The sequence below is a fragment of the Delphinus delphis genome, chromosome 19 (assembly GCF_949987515.2).
Source record: "Delphinus delphis chromosome 19, mDelDel1.2, whole genome shotgun sequence".
Taxonomy (NCBI): domain Eukaryota; kingdom Metazoa; phylum Chordata; class Mammalia; order Artiodactyla; family Delphinidae; genus Delphinus; species Delphinus delphis.
Genome location: NC_082701.1, coordinates 17903846 through 17922223, shown reverse-complemented (window position 1 = coordinate 17922223; position 18378 = coordinate 17903846). Strand labels below are relative to the sequence as shown.

Genomic DNA, 18378 nt, shown 5'->3' with positions numbered 1-18378 from the left:
AACCTGCATGTCCCCCAGCCATCGGTGCGTGCTCCCATAGTCTCCTTCAAAAGACTGAGACTGCCTGAGGCCGGGACCATGTCTAACTCAGCTTTGTTGCCCCAGTGTCTAGCATGGGCTGACGCAGGCTGAAATGAGTAAGTGAATAAGATTCTCCCAAATTTAAATCTTCTACAGCAGAGTCAAGAGAGGAACAAAATAGAAGGCCTGCAGTACACTGCTGGCTAATTAACTAGTTAGAAGCAAAGGAGACAGTTAAAAAAGAAAATTAACTCAATGAAGGCAAGGGAATGTAAAAACAAAGACATAATGCTCTGCTCTGTTCTGGAAGCAAAAGAAACAAACAGGACAGGGTTCTGATGGTAAAAAGTCAAGGAATGTCCTACCTGGAGTGTCCATGATATTGAAGAGGTAGGATTTTCCTTTGGTATCTGGCAAGACTACTGTCACAGGAGTACTCTTGATGCCAACACCCCTCTGAAAGTCGCAGAGAGAAAGAGGGCGAGAGTGATCAAGGCTTCTTCCTATGCAGGAGGGATTCATTCTGCTCTTGGATCTTTCCAGTTGCTAGTAAATTACACTGATGTCTCTCCTTGTAATGGGTATGATTTTTACCTAGGTCTCTAACCAGAATGACCTTAAAGATGAACAATCTTGATGTTAAAAAGCACTGGGGCGACGGGGGCGCGGGGTGGGGATTTGGTTCAAATACAAAAAAGTAAAAATAAAAAAATGAACAAGCTAGCAAAGCAGTATTAAACCTTAATAGAGAATCCAGAGTCCTAAAATCTTATCCTCCTCATACACTGTAAACAAAAATAATTTAGCACAGTACAAGTAAAAAGAAACAATCTGCAGCACTTTAGGTTTTCTTAAAAATATACTATAAAAGCTGTAACAGAAAATAAGTATTAAAACAACTCCAGTCAAACATATAAATAAAAAAACAATAGTTAGTATCTGTTGAGTGCTTAACATATGCCAGCACCATTCAAGGTTCCTTTGGTTAATCACAGTACTTACACTCTTGTGCTTTCCATATGGTCATTTAAGAGAGACAGAAATAAAGAAGAGGGGGAAACAAGGGATTCGAGGGGAGGGACAAAGATCCAGATGGAAAGGAAGACCAACCAGTAGGAATGGGAAAGACAAAAATGTATGCTCACTCCTTTATACAGAAGAGAAGCCCAAAGACAGACGAACCCATTCCCCAGGAGAAGCTACTCCCAGAAAGATCAACATATGGATGGAGTCACGTTACAGATTTTAAGGACGATGTCATTTTAAAAATCATGTTTAGCTTCTGCAGAACTTATAGCATAAATGTACACATGACCTCTTAGCATTTGCCCTACTTGGCTAAATTAAATCCAGCCCAGGATAGGAGGGTCCCCCCTTTTACCCTACAGTTTGCCTACCCAGCTCTCTTTCAAGTTATAGATCATAGGATGACCGAGAGAAGCAGGGAGATAAAGAGATGAGGGGTGGGAGTGAGGGTGGGGAGGTGTGTGGTATGGACCAAAATGTTACCGTAAAGCTCTTCTACATTCCCTACAAAACTACTACTGCTGGGCCTGCTGTGGACAACAATCAGACTTCCAAAGGCACACTTACCTCTTGCTCTGTGAAGAGGATGTCAGTGTAGCACAGCTTAAAAAAAAAGAACTGTAATTACCTCCTGAATTCAGACTCCTCTCCCACACAAACCATCAATCACTTTCCCTCACCACCTCCCAGCTCCAGGGTCTCTGCCTCAGGAGGAGAACAGATGGAAGAAAACAGGGTACCCCTACAGAAATTTCAGACAATGAGACCAGCACCCTCCCAGATGGAAAATGCTCCTGGGTGTGTGGTTTTTTGGGGAGTGGAGGAAGTCGCTAAAGACCAGGTATGACGGAAGAGCTAAATTATATCAAATGCACTGAATTTTTCACGGTGGTACAGGGAGACACGCCCGGCCCTCATGGGACCCTGAACGTCAAAACAGTCAATCTGGCCAAGATTGAACATTTATTGCACTGAGACTTGCAGCCCCACTTGGCCTCATTCACAGGCGCTTAACTTTATCATGAAAACAAGGTCCAACTGTATTATATTTATAGAGAGGCTATTAATACTATGACAGGAAAGAATAGGCTATCGAAGTCAGGATATATCAGAACAGAGGAGGGATCCCAAGCACAGAACAGATCATCCAAAAATACTGCGCACTAGTATTTCTATGTTTCTGAGAAAGCTGAAGTTATTTTCTTAAGGTCTATTAACAGAAATTACAATTATAAAGCAGCGTATTATATGCATCATTATTTACAGTGAGAGTGGGAAGGTGGAAGAAAGGGGAAGGAGAGAGACACCCATCCCTGTATATTCTGAATGGTTCATCCTAAACCTTCAACAGAATTTCTACTCACATCTTGGTCGTAGCGCTTTCTGATTTCCGGGTGAGTCTGCTCTATTAAACAATCTACAAAACATGTCTGAAAGGGAAGAGAAAGTTAAGTTCTGCAAACCACAGAGAAAAATCTACTCTACCCTTCTCCCAGTTCTCACTACATCACATAATTTAGGGATAGAGAGGAAGAAGAAGAGCAGGGAGGATTATGGGACAGCAAAGAATTAACATGAAGCCACAGGATTATTTTCAAATGAAAGATGAAATCTTTCTTAGACAACCATCCCCCAGGAAATGAAAACTTATAAAATCAGAGTAAGGCTCAATTTCCCCTCTTCTGTCCAGATGTAGACACAAGGCTCAGGCATGCAAGTGGCTTAGCTTTCCATCTGCTGCTCAGGAAAAGCTAGAATTTCACAGCTCAGTTTCACAATAGGCATGGAGGCCCCCCAGAGTGAGGAGGTCCAGCCTTATGGCCTCAGACCCCAACGTGTGACTCTGAGGGCTGAAAAAATGAGCAGAAACGAAGAGCAACCCTGTTCCAAGTAGCCGAAAGCTCTCTCACCTTGCCATGGTGGAGATGACCACAAAGGGTCACATTTCTGATCAGCTCCGAGTTATCCATCAGGTCTGCCAAGAAACTGAAAGGAGAAGGGAAAAGAGCAAAAGGGACTTTGCCAAAGGTTTTCAAATGGGGGGGGTGGTACAAAGGTGTTTTAGGTATTTTCGGCCAGGAACAACTTTCAGACCAACTGGAGAATGCTCAGAGGCAGAAGTGAGTTTCTACCTCCATACAGTTCTGTCTTTGGGAACGGAACGGACTTATTCATGAGGAGACACGACCTGTGAAACGTCATGGAGATTTCAACAGTAAAATAATGAAATTTGAAAAGCAAGCAAAAAGAAAAAACCAAATACCAGCACACACATACATGAGTACTGTTCAGTTCAAAACATTCAGGCTAGATGTTATACATTTATACCACTGATGCCAAGGGGACTTCAAATCACTTTGGGAGCTTTGCTTCTGAAACTGCCGTCACAGTTGGTTAACAAGGCTTTCAAGAAAACCTCATCTCAAAAAAAAAAAAAAAAAAAAGAAGACCTCATCTCATTAATGATGAGCAGAGGAGTTCCATTCTGATCAAAACCAACCCTGCCTTTCTTGCTTATCATCCGCATTACTTATGGTAAATAGCCTTCAGATGACTTTTGGCTCTGAAAAATCAAGCCTGCTTTCAAAGACTGGAGATTTTTTTAAAAAATCACCACTGAGAACACAAAAGAATGTGACGCAAGTTCTGAAGAAAACTGAAAGGTTGTTTCAAAAATGTGTGAATGGGGCTTCCCTGGTGGCGCAGTGGTTGAGAGTCCACCTGCCGAGACAGGGGACACGGGTTCGTGCCCCGGTCCAGGAAGATCCCACATGCCGCAGAGCGGCTAGGCCTGTGAGCCATGGCCGCTGAGCCTGCGCGTCTGGAGCCTGTGCTCCGCAACGGGAGAGGCCACAACAGTGAGAGGCCCATGTACCGGAAAAAAAAAAAAAAAAAGTGTGAATGGGGGACTTCCTGGTGGCACAGTGGTTAAGACTCCGCACTCCCAAGGGGCCCAGGTTCGATCCCTGCTCAGGGAACTAGATCCCACATAAGATTCACATGCCACAACTAAGGAGCCCACCTGCCGCAACTAAGGAGCCCGTGAGCTGCAACTAAGACCCAGTGCAACCAAATAAATAAATATTAAAAAAGAAAAAAAAGTGTGAATGATGGCAGGTGAGCTGACCATTTCAGAAGGGACCTTACTCCTTCGGACATACAAGATGTCAACATGTTTTAAAAAAAAAAGGTTTCATTATCTAATAACGGGCCACAAGCTCCTCAATATATGAGAGCCTTATAAGTGCATTTCATCAATGAAAATATTTTCAAAAACAGTTTGCAGTTTGAGGAGTCTAAATTATTCTACACATATCTACCTACCTGTGCCTCCTTTTCAAAATAAAGAGTTGTTATGTTCCCAAAACACTTAGCAACCATACCATGTCAAAACAGGCTCTGGTGGCCCCAACACTGACAATACCCAATTCTGTCTCAAAGGCTGGCTTCTAATACCAAACTAAAGGTTTGGAAGAAGAGAAAATGGCTGAGGTCCAGATGAGAGCCAAGAAGAAAGTTAAGATTGAGCCTAAATATCTCAGCAACGATATAAGCTGAAGGAAAATTTTGGCAAATTGTAGGAAGAGATTTTTGCTTTCACAATAACTCACTGGTGCAGCACCATGGATGGACCTAGAGATTATTATCCTAAGTGAAGTAAGCCAGACAGAGAAAGACAAATATCATATGATATCACTTATATGTGGAATCTAAAGAAAAAAAAAAAAGATAAAAATGAGCTTATTTACAAAACAGAAATAGGCCCACAGAGAAAACAAACTGACGGTTACCAAAGAGGAAAGAGGAGGGGAGGGGAGGGATAAATTAGGAGTTGGGGATTAAAATATACACAGTACTATATATAAAACAGATAACCAACAAGGACCTACTGTATAGCACAGGGAACTATACTCAATATTTTGTAATAACATATAAGGGAAAAGAATCTGAATCACTGTGCTGTACAGTAGAAACTAACACAACATTGCAAATCAACTATACCCCAATTTTTAAAAATTAAATAAATAATAAAGAGCTCAGGGATATGCCCTTTTACCCACCAAAATAAATAAATACATAAATAAAGTTGAAATCTGTCAGACTAGATCTGGCAGCAGGCAGCGACAGAGCTGAACCTGGTCATAGAGAGAAGTCGGCAAAATGACTCAGGCACAAACAGATGCCACTGCTCTCACCACCACCGCCCCAAAAATTCACTGTTTACTTCAACCACAAACCACCTCCTACCTCCACGAACAAACTGAACCTACAATATTCGTGCAGAGAGGCTGCAAGACCTTATAACTTACTCCATTTCATATACCGTGACAGGTAATGTCTGCTCCATCAGAGTGAATTTCTTGGTTTTCACCGGTTTAATAATGGGTTCTAGGAGGAAAAAAAAAAGTAGTGATGTGCAGGTAGGCGTAAAGCATAAAAATACAGAGCCCTATTCCATTAGACTGAGCTTTCAGAATGGATGATATACGACATCAATTTATGTTGTTCTCGAGGACCACTCAGGTTGAGAAAGTTCTGGGAACGCTGTTTGGCATGAGACACTGAAAGATCTTGAATTGTGGACTGAGGTGTTTGGACTTCATTTTGTGGGAGGAAGGGAGAGGGACTGGATATAGGATGAGGTCAATGTCAGTTCAAAATCTCTCCTTGTATTTATAAAATGCAACTACTTCCCAGAAGATCAATGAAAATTATTAAGGAAGTGGAAAATAAGCATTGTGAGGACTAGTTAAAGAAACTGGTATTATTTGGATGGAAAAACGTATCAGACCAGAGGGAGAACTTAAAAACTGTCTTCAAGAACCCAAACGAGTATTAGATAAAGAAAGAAGTAACACTTATTTGCTTGGTAACAAGCTGTTCTGTTGAATATCAAAACAGGGTTAATTGAATCTCAATCCAGAAATACCACCTGAAAGAAAAACTAGTCAGTTCATTCACTGAACTTTCAAGACTGCTGATGGCTATGAAATGAAGTTTTCTAGTTTCGATTTCACCTCTCACAGCCCAGTGCCTCCAGACTCACCTGTGAGAGGCTGGGTGTCCTCCTCCTGAACTATGGTCTCCACTTCAGGACCATATACCTCCTCAGCTGTGGGGTAGTACTTCTTGTCCTCATGCAGCACCACCTCCATCCCAGGGTGGTCTTCATCATGATCTCCCAGCTCGTCGTCATCATCATCATCATCGACCTAAAAGCAAGAGACGGAAGGAGGTTGGAAGAGGCATGCACTTTTCCTGCTCAGTGACTCATACACTACACGAGTTAAGAGCAATGACTTCACATGCCTGACAGCTTCTTATTTTGAGTTCTGTGCTACCGTCAGTGGGGCAGGTTCCACTCTTGCATGATCCTTCACAAAGAGAAGACTGTAAGCCATGGGTATGGACGGCTCTCCTGATTCAAATGGACCCTTTCTTAAATGCAGGCCATTGGTCACAAATGGATCAAGCTTGGAGGCACTTTTCTGGATATTGCCCTATGCCTCACGTATTAGGAATCCCATAGGACGGGAGTTCTTTGATCACTATTTATCTCTGTGTCCTGAGAACACAGCATGTTAAATGAATGAACTCTCTCTACGTATTCCTGTCTCTGTTGAATACTTCCAATAACAACAGTACTCACTCACAACACAGCCCAGTTCCCTGTTGGAAAGTGAGTCTTCGTAAATGACATCGAACTCACCTCCTTATAAATTAAAACCCACAGTCACAAGCAACACTAAACAAAGCTATGCCCTCTTCTCCTAAAAAGTCTTTCAAATGATTAAAAGAGGCTACTACATAACCCTTTATGTTCCAAAACACCCTGGTTAATTCACTCGCTCAACAAATATCTACTGAGCACTTACTATGTGCCAGGCACTGTTCTAGGTATTGGTAATATAGCAATGCAAAAAAGAGAGGTGATGACATTTGAGCAAAAATCTGAGGGAAGAGAGAATAAGTTCTACAAGTAAGTGGGGGAGAGCATTCTAGTTGGCTGAAACGGCAAATGCAAAGGCCCTGAGTCAAGGGTACGCTGGCAACTTTGAGGATTAGCAAGGAAGCCAGTTCAGTAAATAATGGGGAGAACAGTATAAGCTGAGATCTCACAGGAGGTGATCATGTAGGATCTTCTGGATCATTCTAAGTAATCTAACTTTACTCTATGACAGTGCTTCTCAGCCAAAGACAATTCTGTCTCCCAGGGAACATTTGGCAATGTCTGAAGACGTTTCTGGTTGTCACAGCTGGCTCTGTGTGTGGGGGACCTAGTGAGTAGAAGCCAGGGATGCTGTTAAATATCCTATAAAGCGCAGGACAGCCCTTGTAACAAAGAATTATCTGGCCCCAAACCTCAATGGTACCGAGGCTAAGAAGTCCTGTTCTAGCAGTTCTGAGCAGAGGAGTAATATGATCAGGATTTTGTTTTAAAAGACTCACTCTGGTTCCCATACTGAGATATACTAAAAGGAGAGAGATTAGTTGGAAGGCTACTGCAGTGATACAGGAGAGAGATGGCAGTGATTGTGGCTTATGCCCAGAGGAGTAGCTGTGAAGATGGAAGGAGAGGTTGGATTCTGCATATATTTTAAAAATAGAGTAAAAAATGTATTCTAGTGAATTCAGAGTAGGAGTGAAAAAAAAGAGACAAGGTTTTTGACCTGAGCAACCGGGGAATGGCCCTGTCTTTACTAGATGAAGAAGAATGTAAGAGGAGGTTGGAGGCAGAAGCAGGGGACAGGGGATGGGGAAGCTCTGTGTTTAGGCCTTAGATATGCTAAGTTTGAGATGCCATATTAGACATCAAGTAGAGATGCCAAGTAGAAAGCTAGACATACAAACCTGAGGTTCAAGAGAAAGGTCCAGGTTGGAGATATAAATTTGAGAGTCCTCAGGGAATAGAAGGGATTTGATATACTGGATAAGATGACCAGGGGAGTGAGTGTAGATAGAGAACATTAGGAATGGAGCCTTGGGGCCCATTGACAGTTAAAAGGTCAGGGAGATGAGGAGGAACCAGCGGCAAAGACTGAGAAGGACCGGCCAGAGAAGAGAAGGAAAACCAGGGGATTCCCTGGAAGCCAAGGGAAGAGAGTATTTTAAGGAGGGAGGGATCAGCTGGGCCAGATGCTGCAGACAGGTCAAGCAGGATGAGCACTGGGTCTGCGGCAGAGGTCACCGATGACCCTGACAAGAGCAGTCTGTGTGGAATGGGAGAGGCAAAACAACAAAACTTGGATTCAGAGAAAATGGGAGGAGAGGATTTGGAGACAGCAAGTAACAACTCTTTTGTGATGTGCCGCATTGGGAAACAGGGAAATGGGAGGTAACGACAGGGGGCTATAGGGTCGTGAAAGGATTTTATGATGAAACAACAGCATATCTGTATGCTGATGGGGATGATCTAGTAGAGAGAGAAAACTAATGACATGGGAGAGAGGGGAGAATTGCTGGGGTGAACATCTAGAGTAAATGAGAAGGGATGATGGAAAAATCAAAAACACTAGTTCAAAAAGACACATGCACCCCCAGGTTCATAGCAGCACTATTTACAACAGCCAAGACATGGAAACAACCCAAGTGCTCATGAACAGATGACTGATTTAAGAAGATGTGGTACATGTATACAGTGGAATATTACTCAGCCATAAAAAAGAATGAAATATTGCCATTTGCAGCAGTGTTGATGGACCTAGAGAATATCATACTAAGTGAAGCCAGACAGAGAAAGACAAATATTATATGATATGACTTATATGTGGAATCTAAAACACAACACAAATGAATCTATATACAAAACAGAAACAGACTCATAGACACAGAAAACAAATTTATGGTTACTACTTTATTGCTTTCTTAAAAAAGAGAGATGAAAAAAGTATATATTTGTTTTACCTCATCAAGATCTTTGGTCTCTCTGCCCAATTCATCATCATCTTCATCAGAATCAAGCTCCGGTCCAATATAATTCCCAAACTCATCATACAAGTCAGTATCCATGATGCTAAAATTCAAGGAGAAGAGTTAGATGCTGGCAAGGTAATCAAGGCCTCCGCCCTAGCCTGTGGCTGACCATATCCCACACACAGTCTCCTCTCCAGTTACATCAACCCACTGACTGCTCCTCCAAAGCCCTGCATCTTCCCCTCCTGTCTGTTCCACTCCTGTTTCTGTTTACATATACTTCACCCACTTCTTTTTTCTAATACTAAACAAATTTTAATTTTAAAATAATTAAATACCAGAAAGTTGCAAAAATAGTACACATAACTTTCTTTCTCCTAAATTATTTGCAAATAAGTTGCTGACACAATGTCTCATCGCCTCCTCATACTTTAGTGCAGCAGTTGGTAAACTATAGCCTGTGGCCAAACCTGGCCTGCCAACTATTTTCAAATAGTCCTGAAGGTACGATGTTTTTTATTATTTTTAAATAGTTGAAAAAAATCAAAAGAATAATATTTCATGACACGTGAAAATTAATTATATGAAATTCAAATTTCAGCATCTATAAAAACAGCATTATTGGAACACAGCCATGCTCATTCTTTTATATTGTCTGTGGCTGCTTTCACACTGTAACAGCGGAGCAGAGTAGCTGCCACTGAGACCATATGGCCCACAAAGTCTAAAATATTTACTATCTAGCCCTTGACAGACAAAGTTTGCCAACCCCTGCTTTTAGTGCATGTGATTCCTACAAACGAGGACATTCTCCTACATAACCACAATACAACCATCAAAATCAGAAAACACTGACATATTACTACCACCTAACCCACAGGCCCCCATTCAAGTTTCACAGACTGTTCCAATAATCTCCTGCACAGCAAAGGAGCCAATCCAGGATTCCATGTTTGCATTTAGCTGTCATGTCTTTAGTCTCTTTCAATCTGGAACACTTCCTTGGTCTTTCCTTTGACTTCTGTGACTTGAAACTTTTGCAGATTATAGGCTAGTGAGTTTGTAGAATGTCCCTTAATTTAAGTTTGCCAATGTTTCCTCATGATTAGATTCAGGTTATGCATTTTTTGGCAAGAATATCACAGAAGTGATGCTGTGCTCTTTTCAGTGCATCTTCTAACAAGTGGCATATGATTTTAATTTGTCCCATCAGTGGTGATGTTAACTTCACCACTGATTATGGTGGTGCCTACCAGCCCTTTCCATTGTAAAGTTACATGCTTTCTCTTTGTAATTAATAAGTATTTTGTGGGTTGTCTCCACTTCAATTCCAGAAATTCTACTCAAAGTAACAGGTCAAATACCACCTCCTTCAAGCCTTCCTATAGCCTCAATTTCTCACTCTCCTATACTGCTGTAGCCTTTAGTGTCTTTATCAGCATTTAATTCTGTCATGAATGGTAGTTAACTGTACTAATTACCCTCACCAACACCTATACAGCTTACAGTAATAGGCAACAGACCAGAGTGTGGGTTAATGGTCAGGGCTCTGGAATTGGAAGACCTAGATTTGAATCCCAACTTTGTCACTTAATAACTATGTCATTTCAGGTTATTTCACCTCTCCAAGCTTGTTTCTTTAATTGGAAAATAAAGTGATTAATCCCCATTGCATAAAGGGTTATGAGAATTAAGCAAAATAGGCTGTGTAAACAATTTATTACAGTTCCAGGCTCAATAAATGTTAGCTAGCATTATTTTTTGGCCATTCTTGAATACAGGAACCCTGCGTTCCTTGTGCCCACCTGCCAATGACCAAGACAGCGCTTCACCTAAGTAGAAAATGGATAAATGTTAACTGAACAGAATGTTTAATTTTGAAATACTGATACTTCTTTCATGAGGTTAATCCCGCCACCTCCCTCAATGCCCCTGTTGAGTGCTAACTGTGGATAAAATAGAGAATTAAGAGCTCCAAGCACTAATAATTAAATGTAAATTATTATAGAAACTTTCATATGCATAGAGATTCTTTTTACTTCCAAAGAGCTACCACATCTGTGCACATTTCATTCTCCCAAGACACCCATGAAATGCCTGCAGAAATTTTTACAGAAGGCTGTCCATGGAACAACCCACCTCATTTCTGCTTCAGGGCCACTGCACTTACTATTCTCTTCCAAAATGCTCTCCCCTTGGGCATGTATACCTTGTTCCTTCATCTCACCCAGTTCTCTACTATATAAAATGTTACCTTCTCTGAGAAGCCTTCCCTTGTCACTCTAAAAAAAGCTCCACCTTGGGCTTCCCTGGTGGCGCAGTGGTTGAGAGTCCGCCTGCCGATGCGGGGGACGCGGGTTCGTGCCCCGGTCCGGGAGGATCCCACATGCCGCGCCATGGCCGCTGGGCCTGCGCGTCCGGGGCCTGTGCTCCGCAGCGGGAGAGGCCGCAGCAGTGAGAGGCCCGCGTACCGCAAAAAAAAAAAAAAAAAAAAAAAGCTCCACCTATACACACATTCTCCAACCCCCACTTTCATTGTTTTATTATTTTTATTAACATTTATCATTAACTGACACGTATCTATTCGTGTATTTACTGTCATCTCTCCAACTACAGTTGAAGCAAGGACTGTTTTTTTTTTCACTTAGAACGGTGCCTGGCACAAAATAGAACCTCAATCAGCATTTGCTCAATGACTAAATGAGTGACTCCAACAAGGCACCCAGAAGATAGCTGACTTGCCCACAGTTGCACAAATTAGTTAATTTCGGTACCAAACTTCACCGCAGCTTCCCGCTACAACGCAGGCTCTCCAAGAAAAACAGAGTAAGGACGGAGAGAGCTTGGTAGAGAAAGGGTGAAGGCGGCACAGCTGGAAGAGGGAGTGAGACAGGTGCAGGGACAGTGCAAGAACGACCCCTGCCCCGGGAAAGGGTTTTAAAGATGGACAGGAGGGAACCCCGGAATCTGTGTGTGTGTGTGAGGGCGGTGTGGTAGGGCCTTCATTCCCTTTCCCGCCTCATCTGTAAAGTGAAAGGAGAAGACAGCATATAACGTCTCCTCCACATCTGCCATTATTTAATTTCCCATCCCACAGGAGCAACCTTCCCATGCCGTGGACCCGCGTCAACTCACCTCCCGCTGCTCAGCCAGAAACTCCGAGTAGGCCGCCGGAGACCGCGCTTCCGTCCAACGCCGCCGCACCGCCTGCGCCCGCTATTCGGAAGGACCCCGCAGGCGCCGCGGTCGCGTTTCTGCCTCGGAGGACAGCCCTTTGCCTGTGGACCAGCTCGGAAGAATGCCGGCCGCGGACACAGGAACCTGCGAGGCGGAGTTGTGGGTCCCCAAACCAAGGCGTGGGCTGCTCCAAAGAAAACAAGGTCCGAGGAGGCGAGAATCTGATCAGGCGCCTCGGGGCTACCCTGACGGGGGCCTTCGGGGAGGTCACGTGGGCAGGCTGTTAGAGCAGTTGCTGGGCAACCACAGCTGCTGGGCGTGGTCTACGCTGAGCAGACGTGATCTGGCGGTAACTGGGGATCCCCAAAGAAAGGAAACCAGGGTGCTGGCTGCTGGGGTGAAGGTCAGGGGGCAGGAGGATTAGGTGTTCTATTTATTCAGTGACTGGCAAGGGCTCAGAACTAGACAGGAGCCAGGACACCTGAGTTCAGTTCCTGGCCAACCCAGCCTCCTTCTTGGTCTTCAAGCTTACCCATGTTGGGGTGGAGGGGGAGGGAGGGGTTGGTTGTAGACCTCAAGCTTCCCGGCCCTAGGGCTGTTGATGATGACTTCACCACGTAATCTAGCTTAGTGCACTAGGAGTCTGATGGTCAAAGGGGTCTCACAGTAAGGAAATGCTAGAGCCAAGACTAGAACCCATATAGGTGATCTCCGTGTAGAACGGGTCAATCAGCCTCAGATATGCGGAGGCTGCAGAAGTACAGTGGCAGAGCTAAAGAGGTTGCCCAAGAACCTAGGAATCTGTGCTCCAGCCCTGGCTGGACAGAGGGATTTGGAAACGGGGATCATTGAGCCCCTTCTTCTGCCACCTCTACTTGATTTCCTGCTCAGTCACTGAATCTGGTTTGGGTGGAAAGTATCATTCCTCGTTAAAGACATTTAACAATGAGTGGAATTTTATCCCAGGGCTCAAGAGTAGGTTACAATAGTTCTGCTTTTGTGTGAGGGCCTCTATCACAACTCGCTATAGAGTGAGTCCATGTGGAAATGTGAAGGGGCTGAATTCTGAAATCCAAATGCTTCCTCAGCCAAAGCACCAATGCTAAAATATTTTTAGAGGCAGAATAAAAAAGAATGAAAAATTGCCGTTTAAAACAACATGGATGGACCTAGAGGGTGTTATGCTAAGGTATTATACAGCATTACAGGATATTATAAGTCAGACAGAGAAAGACAAATAGTGTATGATTTCACTTATATGTGGAATCTAAAACACAAATGAACAAACAAAACAGAACAAACTGGTGGTTGCCAGAGGGGAAGGGGGTGGTGGGGTGGACGAACTAGGTTAAGAAGCACAAACTTCCAGGTATAAAATATATGAGAATGTAATATACAGAATAGGGAATATAGTCAATATTATTGTAATAACCTTAAATGATGACAGATGGCAACAAGACTTACTGTGGTGATCATCTTGTAATGTATATAAATGTTGAATCACTATGTTGTACACCTGAAACTAATATAACATTGTATGTCAATTATACTTTAATTAAAAAATATTTTCAGAGGCAGAGAGCAAAATTAAGACAAGGCACTAAATTGAAAGTCAAGACTATTTTCAGTGGCAACAAATCTTAAGCAAGACCTCACTGTGCAACTCAGCTTCCCTCTGTAAAATAGAGAACTAGATTTTTATAACACCCTCCTCAAGATAAGTGACTAGACATCTAGAGTTTGACAGCTTTGGGGTCATTCTGTGGGCTGGCAAAGAATCCAGATGCAACCCCCCACCCCTGCTATTCACCCTCTGCTGACATTCATTCCCTTTGCCTTCCCAGGCACAGGCCATGAAAAGGAATGACATCATTGACTTCAAGGCTTTGGAGAAAGAGCTGCAGGCTGCACTCACTGCTGATGAGAAGTACAAACGGGAAAATGCTGCCAAGTTACGGGCAGTGGAACAGAGGGTGGCTTCCTATGAGGAGTTCAGGTCGGCTTACTGCCACTTTTCTCAGGCTCTCCTGTTATGGTTTACCATAGTGGATAAGAGCGTGCACTTGGAGTCAGACAATTGTGGGCTCAGTCTTGGCCGTACCTTCTGCTACCTGTGTGATCCTGTGCAAGTTATTTAACCTATCTGAGCCTCTGTTCCTCATCCGTAAGAGAGAGTAACCACCGTCATGATTAAATGTTATCGCACATAAGATTCTGAGCACAATATCTGGCACGTGGAAAGTGCTCAAAAGTTGTCAGCTATTGTTGCTGTTGTTGTTATTATCATTGTCATATTGGCCTGCCAACAGGTTCAGCCGGTATCACACAAAGTCCAGCCACCTCACACCTACAGATGGCATTAGGTCCATCCCCTAATCTCTGTCCCTTGCCTGTAGGGGTATTGTCCTTGCATCACATCTGAAGCCGCTGGAGCCGAAGGACAAGATAGGAGGAAAGAAGACTGTGCCCTGGAACTGTCACACTATTCAGGGAAGGCCCTCCCAGGATGAAACCACTGAAATCTCCCCGGTAGGTGAGGCCCAGCAGGATTCTCTGCCTTAAACCTCCAACCCTGTTTTCTTATAACACATATGTTTTCCTTATTTCTCATGTAAAGCCAACAGAGGCAGGTTTCTGCCTCCAATCCCAGAAAGAAAAGCAACCAACGGGTGGTGAGGCCAAAACCAACCAGAACAAGTCAGAAAGGTGGGCTCGGCAGGCCCCTGTCAGTCAGTCCTTGTCCCACTCCCAGATCAGCTTTGGGCTGCTCTGCGTCGAGTTATATGGTATAGAGCCTATGATCCTCTGGCGGTGTTGGGAAGGAGATCCAGCCTGTCATATCCTTAATACTCATCTTGAGTTCCTTTCTCTCCTCCCGAGGTTTCCAATTACCCCCTCTCCTGCCCTGCCCAGAGTAAACTCTGACTTAGTCTTGCAGAGCAGGGCTATGTCCACATTCATCAGTAGGAAAAGTCTGGTACAACTGAGAGTCTCAAATCACAGCCTGGGTTCCTTGGGACCCTCCCTCCCCATCCCATCCCTTGTTCCCTCATCTGAAAATGAGGCCCACAGGGACCGCAGCCTTGCCAGTGCTCAGAGAGTGATACTAGAGCTCAGATGAAAATCCACAGGCTCCCCTCACTCTCACTGTCACAGAGCAGCTGGAGGAGCTCTGTACTCTCTTTCCTTCCTTTGCGATCCAGGAGAAAACACGCCTCCAGCCCGAGACCTCGGCTGAGTTCTACCGTGATTGGCGGCGATACTTGCGGAGTGGGTCAGAGCGCTACGAGGCCCTGCTGCAGCTCGGGGGCCCAAAGCTGGGCCGCCTCTTCCAGATAGATGTGGGGTTTGGACTCCTAGGGGAGATGCTGATGGCGCTGGCTGATCACGTGAGGCCAGCTGACCGGTGGGTGGTGCTGGGAATCCTGCGCAGCCTGGCCAGCACCGGCCGCTTCACCCTGAACCTGAGCCTGATGAGCCATGCGGAGAGAGAGAGCTGCAGAGCCTTGTTTCAGAAGTTGCAGGCCATGGGCACCCCCAGCCTGGAGGGGTGGGATCTGGGGGAGCAGCCTGGTGGGCTTCAGGAGGAGGAGAGTCTTCTGCAAGAGCTGCTGAGGCTGTACCATGTGGACTGATGGGAGCAGTTACCTTCAGAGGCCCCCAGTGGTCACTGGAGGCGTTTTTCGTTGTCTCGAGGGCTCTGCAAGACTGTAGTGAAGAGCCCACACCTAACTCCCTCTGGTCTTGGAAGTTTCACAACAAAAGCAGTAACTGAATTTTCCCTTTTCCTCCAGCCTCTTGAGGGCTCCATATTCTGAACTGTTAGATCCACAGGATGGTCAAGGGCCCAAGAAGTTGAAAGACGTTTGCTTCCCACCCTTAGAGTCTGCCAGTCTGCTAGCCCATGGCCCTGAGAGGTGGGTGAGCACCCAACCAAACACCGGTACCACCAGTTATAGCCTCCACTCAAAAAAAGGAAAAAGCAAAATTGTTAATCTTCCATGATAAATTAATACTGATCTCCATAGCTCTTAACAAGAGTATTTGTAACTGGAAACCAACAGAATGGACATTTAATCAATAAACGATCAAATGCTACCTCATTTGAGGTGCAGTATTTTTCTCCAGCTCCAGGGGCTGAGTTCCCGTGCAGGTTGGGCCTGGGAAAACCCCAAGCCATCAGCTCAGGCCTGGCCAGCCTCCCAGGCATCTTCAGGTGGCCAGATGTGCAGGTAGGAGAGTTGCCTTCAACTCCTGGATTAACCAAAGGGAGGACCTTTCCCCCGGGCAGGCAGGGCAGGGCCTGGAACAGAGAGGCAGAGATTCCCCTGTCCTGGTACCTGGGCCCTTGCTTCTTATTCTGGCTTCCCCTGACCCATTCTTGAGTGAGTGCCAGTGTTCTAGAAAGGGGACAAAGGGCCAGGTTCTAGAATGGTTTTCCCTCAAGATCACGTCCGGAACGTTAGAAGGGCATCTTGTACATCCACTGGGAATAAATTGCCTTGTCTGTGGCAGCTTCCTCTGCAGATTGTTGCTTCTTTTCCTGGCTGCTGAATCCTTTCCTCATCTAGATGCCTCCTCCCAGCAGTGATTTCTAGAAGCCCCATAGGCCTTTAGTGCCTAGGTTCTGCCCCGCCCCCTCTGACTCTTCCCTCGCACAGGCATGAACCTGGCCCAGGCCACTGTGCTCCTGTGGGTGTTGGGGAGCCTCCAGGCCTTTGAAATCGTGGAGAAGGAGAACATTTTTCAGAGGACCCCCTGCCCAGCGTTCCTGATGTTCGACAATGCAGCCTACCTGGCTGACATGAGCTTCGAGCTCCCCTGCCACTGCAAGCCCGAGGAGGTGTCCGCTGTCGTCTGGTACTATCAGAAGCACCTCGGCAGCGGCCACACCAAAGTGCTGACGGACTTTGATGGGCGGGTCCTGACGGAGGCAGCCCAGGTGCGCGTGGGCAGCGACATGCTGGTCCGCTTCAGCATCCACATGTTCAGCCTGTTGGTCTTCCGGGCGCAGCCCGAGGACTCAGGCTTGTATTTCTGCGGCACCCGCAAGGGGGACTACTTTTACGCCTACGACGTGGACATCCAGAGCAGTGAGAGGATGGTGGCCACCTTCGAGGACCAGGGCCAGGAGCCCTTCGCAGATGAGTACCACGGGAGCCTCCGTGTCTTCACCACCTTCTGGGAGTGGACCCCCTGCGACCGCTGCGGGGTGCGCGGGGAGCAGTGGCGCATTGGCCTGTGTTACCTGCAGAGCCCAGGCCTCTCCCCCAGCTACCGCAAGACACTGCCCGACGTGGTGTCCTGTGGTTCACGGGCTGTGCCCAGGCAGCTCCGGGCCAAGGCCAGAGACCACGTCCCCGAGCTGCTGCTTCGGAGCTGCCTGGTGCCCTGCGAGGAGAAGAAGAAAATCCAGGAGGGTGTGATGGCCCTCTTCAGCTACGTGGCCAAAGTGGGCAGCCGGCCCTGGTTGCCCCCGGTGCCCATTCAGTTCCACCAGCAGAGGCTGGGCCATGGACTAATCATCTCCTGTCCCGGGGCCCGGCCGGAGCATGCCGTGGCCTGGGACAAGGACCAACAGTACCTCTACCGCACGCAGTACCTAAAGGGCGTCAACAGGTCCATGAGGGTGTTCATCGACCACGGCAACCATCTCCACATCCGCTTCACCCAGCTGGAAGACCGGGGCATCTACTATTGCTGGCGGCAGGGCGTGCGCATCGCTGGGCTCCGACTGGGCGTGACATCTCGAGGCCGCTACCCAGTCTCGTTCTCCAACCCCGAGATTCGGGCTGCCCTGGTGCTCACCCTGATAGGCTACCTGCTCATCACGGCAGTCTTCATCACTATTCACCTCTGTCGTTGCTGCTGTTACTTATTCCGCTGTTATCCCAACTTCTCCCCCTAGGCTCTCTCTTCCCAGCTCTGAAGACCAGTTGTGCTCAAATGTGTTTGTTAAATGGTACCAGATGCCTCTGGATAGGCATCCTGAGCTGGGATGTGTGGCAGGGCATGTGGACAAAGTTGTTAGCTATAACCTGCTCCCTGCTGTCATGAGCGAGTCTGAGACCCAATCCGGGAAGTGGGGAGGCCCGAGGCTGGTGGGAGATGGGGGACTGAAGCGAGATGGAAGTAGCCAGGGTACACGTGTCTTCTGACTTCAGAGAAGGAAGAATTCTTGTGAACCTAACATTTATCACCTGTCTGGTGTTGAACAGTGTTTAACGTGCTTTATTTTCT

At 45.9% G+C, this 18378-nt stretch overlaps 3 protein-coding genes across 6 annotated transcripts in view; 2 read left to right on the top strand and 1 right to left on the bottom strand.

Moving 5' to 3' along the window:
* EFTUD2 (elongation factor Tu GTP binding domain containing 2) overlaps positions 1-12166 on the bottom strand; it is a 33169-nt gene extending 21003 nt beyond the window's left edge. The window contains exons 1-8 of the mRNA XM_059997734.1: positions 12097-12166; positions 8953-9061; positions 6095-6260; positions 5358-5436; positions 2958-3033; positions 2412-2477; positions 1615-1650; positions 387-477 (exon numbers count right to left, since the gene is read on the bottom strand). Of these exons, the coding sequence (XP_059853717.1) occupies positions 387-477; positions 1615-1650; positions 2412-2477; positions 2958-3033; positions 5358-5436; positions 6095-6260; positions 8953-9057 (619 nt within the window). The 5' untranslated portion in view covers positions 9058-9061; positions 12097-12166. The remainder of the gene's footprint in view (positions 1-386; positions 478-1614; positions 1651-2411; positions 2478-2957; positions 3034-5357; positions 5437-6094; positions 6261-8952; positions 9062-12096) is intronic.
* A 102-nt stretch (positions 12167-12268) lies between these two features.
* DNAAF19 (dynein axonemal assembly factor 19) lies at positions 12269-16636 on the top strand. Of its 4 annotated transcripts, XM_059996474.1 has the most exons (5): positions 12462-12487; positions 13256-13327; positions 13983-14134; positions 14535-14667; positions 15342-16636. In XM_059996474.1, exons 2-5 carry the CDS (start codon positions 13298-13300, stop codon positions 15771-15773), a joined length of 747 nt encoding a protein of 248 aa, XP_059852457.1. In that variant the 5' UTR covers positions 12462-12487; positions 13256-13297; the 3' UTR covers positions 15774-16636. The 4 variants fall into 4 exon arrangements, with proteins under 4 accessions (XP_059852460.1, XP_059852459.1, XP_059852457.1 ...); XM_059996477.1 differs by lacking the exons at positions 12462-12487; positions 13256-13327 and adding an exon at positions 12269-12341; XM_059996476.1 differs by lacking the exon at positions 13256-13327 and having other exon boundaries at positions 12420-12487.
* A 9-nt stretch (positions 16637-16645) lies between these two features.
* FAM187A (family with sequence similarity 187 member A) lies at positions 16646-18092 on the top strand. The gene has a single exon (XM_059996473.1). The coding sequence runs from the start codon at positions 16802-16804 to the stop codon at positions 18044-18046; it is 1245 nt and encodes a 414-aa protein (XP_059852456.1). The 5' UTR covers positions 16646-16801; the 3' UTR covers positions 18047-18092.
* The last annotated feature ends 286 nt before the right edge of the window (positions 18093-18378 follow it).